We start from the raw sequence: 6,121 nt of genomic DNA, 5'->3' as shown, positions 1-6,121 counted from the left end.
GCCTCACAATCCCGTGTTCTATTACAATCGTTTCAAGATCATATGTTGGTATTTTTATTACTATCCCTTTATAGTAGAAAAATCATTCCAATATTATCATGGTAATAAACTTTACTTTAGGGGAGATACAATTCATTTATATTTGAAAATAATTTAAGGTTTATCTCTAATATATAAGAATAACAAGAGTGTCTATTTACTCTATAAATGGTATATAACCATATACAATTTAACAAGTAGGGTTTATAACTAAATGACAATGGTTATTACTTTCACGGAGTAAGTTATTTCTGTCCCCAAGAAATTGTAATCCATTTCATTTTTATTTAGCTTAGTTTTCTATTATACAAACTAATTTGATTTGTTTTGTTTCGACATTTCATGTGAAATTCCTCAAGTTCTTACATTATTCCAATACTAGTATGATTTCGTGTGGAGAAACAAGTAAGACATTTCATGTGAAGCATGATTTCGTGGAGAAACAAGTAACATATTATAGTATAAGTTTTATCTCCAATAATTTAACAAAGCAAGAATCTCTATTAACTCTATAAATGAATAATAATTACATAATTAGTGTTGAAAACATGTACAAGTTAGCATATAAACAAATCAAGAATCACATTCGTTTTGAAACCAATAATTTAAGTTATTTTTATTCGCGAGAAACTGTAATCAAGAATAAGTAGTGTTGAAACCATGTAATCCATTTCATTTTTATATATCTTAACTATTAAAACTAATGTGATTTGTTTTGGAACCATGTATAAGTAGTGTTGAAACCATGTACAAGTAAAAGTTGATTGTTTTTCTCCCGAATAAAGTTGAACACATTTCATTGTAAGCTTGTGATTCTATGATTAAAACTCATATAATTTTTGTTGTTTAGATATTTCTTGTAAAACAACATCATGTGGTTGTATTGTTATTACTATCACCAAATCTCATGCACTAATATTCACTTTTCGAATTTAAAGGAAAGTTTTCCTAACTATATATAATTAAAATAATAGGTCTTTAAACCATTTCAATACGTTACCCTTACTATACAGTAAGATAAATCTGTCACGAAGAAACTTTAATCCAATTCATTGTGTCTTTAGATTTTGTGATTTGTTGTGGTGATTTAAATACATCAATATAACCTGAAATTCTAGGAGACTAATGTATTCTATACTAATATTCACCTTTACGAATTTGTCTGAAAGTCCGCCTCACAATCCCGTGTTCTATTACAATCGTTTCAAGATCATATGTTGGTATTTTTATTACTATCCCTTTATAGTAGAAAAATCATTCCAATATTATTATGGTAATAAACTTTACTTTAGGGGAGAAACAATTCTTTTATATTTGAAAATAATTTCAGGTTTATCTCTAATATATAAGAATAACAAGAGTGTCTATTTACTCTATAAATGGTATGTAATTGTATATAATTTAACACGCAGAGGTTGTACCCAATACAAACAGTTATTACTGTCTCCCAGTAAGTTATTTCTATCCCCAAGAAATTGTTTTGTTAACTTGTACTATAATTTAACAATGTGATTCAACTTGTTTCGACATTTCAAGTTCTTACATTATTCCAATACTAGTATGATTTCATGGTAAGCTTATGATTCTATTATTAAATACGAGGAACCAAATCTATTCTCTTCTTTTTTAAACTCTCATATGATTCGATTTGAAGGAAAGTTCGCCTAATAATCTCGCATTCTATTACAATTGTTACAAGATTATGTGTTGGTATTGTTATTAAATTTGTGTCTCTGTTATTTTATCTCACCTTTTTCGAATTTTATCTCATGTATAATTAAACAAATAGGAATAGGGTTCTAATTTTATCTCATGTACTAATATTCACCTTTTCGCGCGTGATTCTATTATTCTATTATTTCATAATACTAGCATGTGGCACATTGTTTGAGCTGCCAAGGAATCAATATCAATACATTAGAATGATGTTACATTATTAATCTAATACAATTTCACTTCCAACTTGATCGTACCACATAGTATCTTGGTCGGCGTTCGCCCACTGCAAGGCGTTGCGATCAATTAATGGATCACTTGTAAGTTGTTGGTTGTTTTCAAGGTCTACGCTGGTGCTTGTGAAATACTGAACATCACCGCTTCCATGCTGTGGTATGCAGATTCCTCCTATCGACAACGGTAATTTAGCTACTACACGTTCTCTTGGTGGTATACAAATGGCTCAATAGAGATTTCCTGTAAAATATATTGATCAATACAATGTATCCAAATGTTTATTTCTAACATATCGTTTGAAATGTTCTTGAGAAATTACCTGAGTTTCTGAAAAATCCAATTTCTTTTTGGCCCTTGCGCCCTTCTTCTTTTTGGTGACTTGTTCTTCAGCAGGGGTTTCCTGTAAAATATATTGTATCATGTATCCAATGTTTATTGCTAACGTATCATTTGAAATGTTTGAGATTTGAAATGTTGAGAAATTACCTGAGTTTCTGAAAAATCCAACTTCTTTTTGGCCGTTGCGCCCTTCTTCTTTTCGGTGACTTGTTCTTCAGCAGGGGTTTCCTGTAAAATATATTTTGTATCATGTATCCAATGTATCCAATGTACATGAATCAACGTATCAGTTGAAATGTTGAGAAATTACCTAAGTTTCTGAATCATCCAATTTCTCTTTGGTCGTTGCGCCCTTCTTTTTGGTGACTTGCTCAGCAATATTCATGAACCTCATACTACGCGGCCGGTGTGCTTTCCTCTTATTTTTAGGACCCAATGCTATTATTTTACCAGTAGCAGTGGGTAATGGTAATACAGCATCAGTGGGTAATACATCATCAGTGGGTGCACGAAACATATCAGCATCAGTATCAGTGGGTAATGGTAATACAACATCAGTTGGTGCACGAAATATAGCAGCAGTATCAGTGGAAGCAGTGGGTACTACTATGCTAAGAGGAGTAAGTGAATCTGTGCTAGGAGTATGCAAAGGCAGAACATTATCACCCGCATTAACAACGCTTCCTTGTGTGCCAGGAGTAAGTGAATCAGGAGTTGATACAGGACAATCATATACAGTTGATTCCCGTTTTCTTTTAAGGGTTATTGAGTCACCACCATCACCACCATCACCACCATCCCCTACGCTGCTGTTTGGTGCTCACTCCAATATCCCCTTATCCAATTGGTCATTAATCTCTTTGATCTTTGTAAGCACCATTTTCGTACTCCCATCCTTAACCATTGCCTTTGCACATACATGTTCGAAAGCTAACACCATCGTATCATACCTGTGTAAAAATAAAGTGTAAAAATATAGCCACATAAAACTTTGAACACTCTAGTAGATGTCACTAGGTTATTACACATACCTCCGAACTTCAATAGTCTTAGAAGGATCATGATACGCAACCTTGATTCTCATGTGCTTCCTAGGAATATCATGTCGCCACCGGTCCAATATGTACTTTTTAGGTAAATCAGTTACCATATGTAAATCATATACTTTAAGGGTATGCTTACACATTATACCATGTGTTTCAAATAATTTGCATTCACATTGTACATCATGTGATACTTTGTCAAATGTCACTTTATAGTTCTTTCGAGTTTTCTATAGTGGAACTTCTCTTCTTTCAACCAAAATCCAAACTCTATCCTCAATGATGTGCTCTAAAACGGTTTCTGACAAATCACACTCCTTCCTTCCATTACAGTATGCCATTTTTTGGCATTGTTTTTGCGCATCTACGAACTTCCCATCTGTGTACACCCGTTGAAACACCCTCTCCACCTTCACATACCATACATTCAAGTCAGTTTCAAACAAGGAAAGTTACGGGATCAAAAGAAGTACTCAATCTGAAAATAAAGAAATACTCACCCTAAAATCCGTTGCCAGTCTTCTTAAAGAACGGAATTGGGATGCATCCGCTTCCGCCTCAGTACGACATCGATCCTCCATTGCACTCATGTATTTCGTAGAAAATTCTAACAACGTTGTGCTCTTATGAAGGTATACATCAAAAAAACTATTTATGCTCTCATCCCGTTGCGTTATTTTCATGCCTGCCCAAAATATATCTCTCATGTAAGCAGGAACCCACATATGGCGTTCCTTGTACATATTCGCTAACTACTTTTCCTTTTTGAGCTTGAACCTTTCCATAAATTCCTCCCACCTCTTCTCAAATTCATTAGGCGCGAGACTATCATAAATCACATTTAAGAGTTCTGCTTTCAGTTCTTCATACTTCTCCTTCTTTCCAAGTTTAACCCCGAATTTAGATGTTATATGCCATAAGCACCATCGATGCCTAGTGTGCGGCATAGCAATAGTCAATGAATTACGCATTGCCCCATCTTGGTCAGTTAGTATGGCATTGGGGTATTTTCCCCCCATAGCAGTCAACCAACTCTGAAAGACCCAAGTATAAGTTTCTGTGTTTTCATGTGAAATCAAAGCGGAGCCTAACAAAATGCTCTGGCCATGGTGATTGACACCTACGAAGTTAGCGAATGGTAGGTTAAATTTGTTAACGAGGTAGGTTGCATCGAAACAAACTGCATCACCAAAGTCCTTGTATGCCGCTCTACTTCTAGCATCAACCCATAACACGTCCTTCAAATATCCTTCCGCATCAAGTCTACGAACATGGTAAAAGTCCTGATTACATTGTTGCATTTTGTTGAAATAATCGTCCATCGCTTGTGCATCTCCATCTTCTGTTTCTTTTCTTCTCTTTTTTGCTAACAAATTGTGCATATCCTTCAAGGTTAATGGAAATTCCTCATAACCATTTCTTTGCCTTTCCATCTGTCTATGTATTTGAGGCACACTCATACCAGAATCGGTGTCTTCAAAGATCTTTTTTTTCACAAGCGGTAATTTACCTAGCTCGTACTCCCTGTGCTGGAAAACTGTCCTTGATTTACTTGGTGTAGGGGTGTGGTTTGTGTGCTCTAGTACGACTTTTCTAACTACCCACTGACCATCTGTAACACCAGCATACATGAGAGCCTTACATCCACATTTCCTAGACTTTCTCGAGTTTTTCAAGTTTGTTTGATTCAGAACCCTTTTAGGTTGTACGGGCCTTCTATGCCGTTTATCTGGTTCACCAAAGCAATCACACGTCCATGTGGCAGTTGTTAGAACCTTACCCGGACCCTTTCCTGGATCACTAGCACCAGAGCGGGCAACCCCAAACCCTTCTTGCCTTCCATAACTCTTATAGTAATCATTTTCCTGATCTATGTTGGTACCTATCACCATTCCAACTTGTGGAGGTGGCACAACATCATCCATGATCCCTACTATTGGAGTTTTTGGAGTTTCTGGAACTACCTCCATGATCCCAACAGTTGGAGTTTTTTGAGGAGTTTTTGGAGGTAAACCAACGATCCTCCCAATCCTCCCAACTGTTGGATCATCCATAGTTTGCACAACATCATCCTCCGAATCTAATATCCTCCCCTTCACATAATCCATAGTTTGCACAACATCATCCTCCGAATCTAATATCATCCCCTTCACATAATCCATAGTTTGCACAACATCATCCTCCGAATCTAATATCCTCCCCTTCACATAATCCATAGTTTTCACAACATCATCCTCCGAATCATCATCACTTATTTCTTGCACAACATTACACCCCAAATCATCGTCACTTATTTCCAACATCTCACTCTTCATTTTATTACTGCAATCCAATTAAAACTAGTATAATTCAATTAAACTACTATAATTCAATTAAACTAGTATAAAACCTTCAAACAACTGCCAGACATTAAAAGTCAACAGAGGTCAACTTAGGCAATTCAACAACATCTCACTCTTCATTTTATTACTGCAATTCAATTAAAACTACTATAATTCAATGAAACTAGTATCTATAATCGCGAAATCTAGTATCTAAATCAGATTAACAACTTCAAACACCGTCAACTGTCAACCCTCTACACAAACAAACAACTGCCAGAATCCAAAATTTCATTCAATTACCCAACAAAACATCATAATAAAAGGCAAAACATAAACGCGAAATTCCATTCAATTACCAACAAAACCAGTTCACAAATTACCAATCATATTCAATTACAAACCCTAAACTGCAAATTTAAGAGT

At 35.2% G+C, this 6,121-nt stretch overlaps 1 protein-coding gene across 1 annotated transcript; it reads right to left on the bottom strand.

Annotated features, from left to right (window-relative positions):
• Positions 1-4,126: 4,126 nt before the first annotated feature.
• Positions 4,127-5,689, bottom strand: LOC110790313 (protein FAR1-RELATED SEQUENCE 4-like). Its single transcript, XM_021995094.2, has one exon. The coding sequence runs from the start codon at positions 5,687-5,689 to the stop codon at positions 4,127-4,129; it is 1,563 nt and encodes a 520-aa protein (XP_021850786.2).
• Between the last annotated feature and the right edge of the window lie 432 nt (positions 5,690-6,121).

The sequence above is a fragment of the Spinacia oleracea genome, chromosome 4 (assembly GCF_020520425.1).
Source record: "Spinacia oleracea cultivar Varoflay chromosome 4, BTI_SOV_V1, whole genome shotgun sequence".
Classification (NCBI taxonomy): Eukaryota; Viridiplantae; Streptophyta; class Magnoliopsida; order Caryophyllales; family Amaranthaceae; genus Spinacia; species Spinacia oleracea.
The sequence above is the reverse complement of the archived record's forward strand: the minus strand, read 5'-3'. Positions and strand labels throughout refer to the sequence as shown.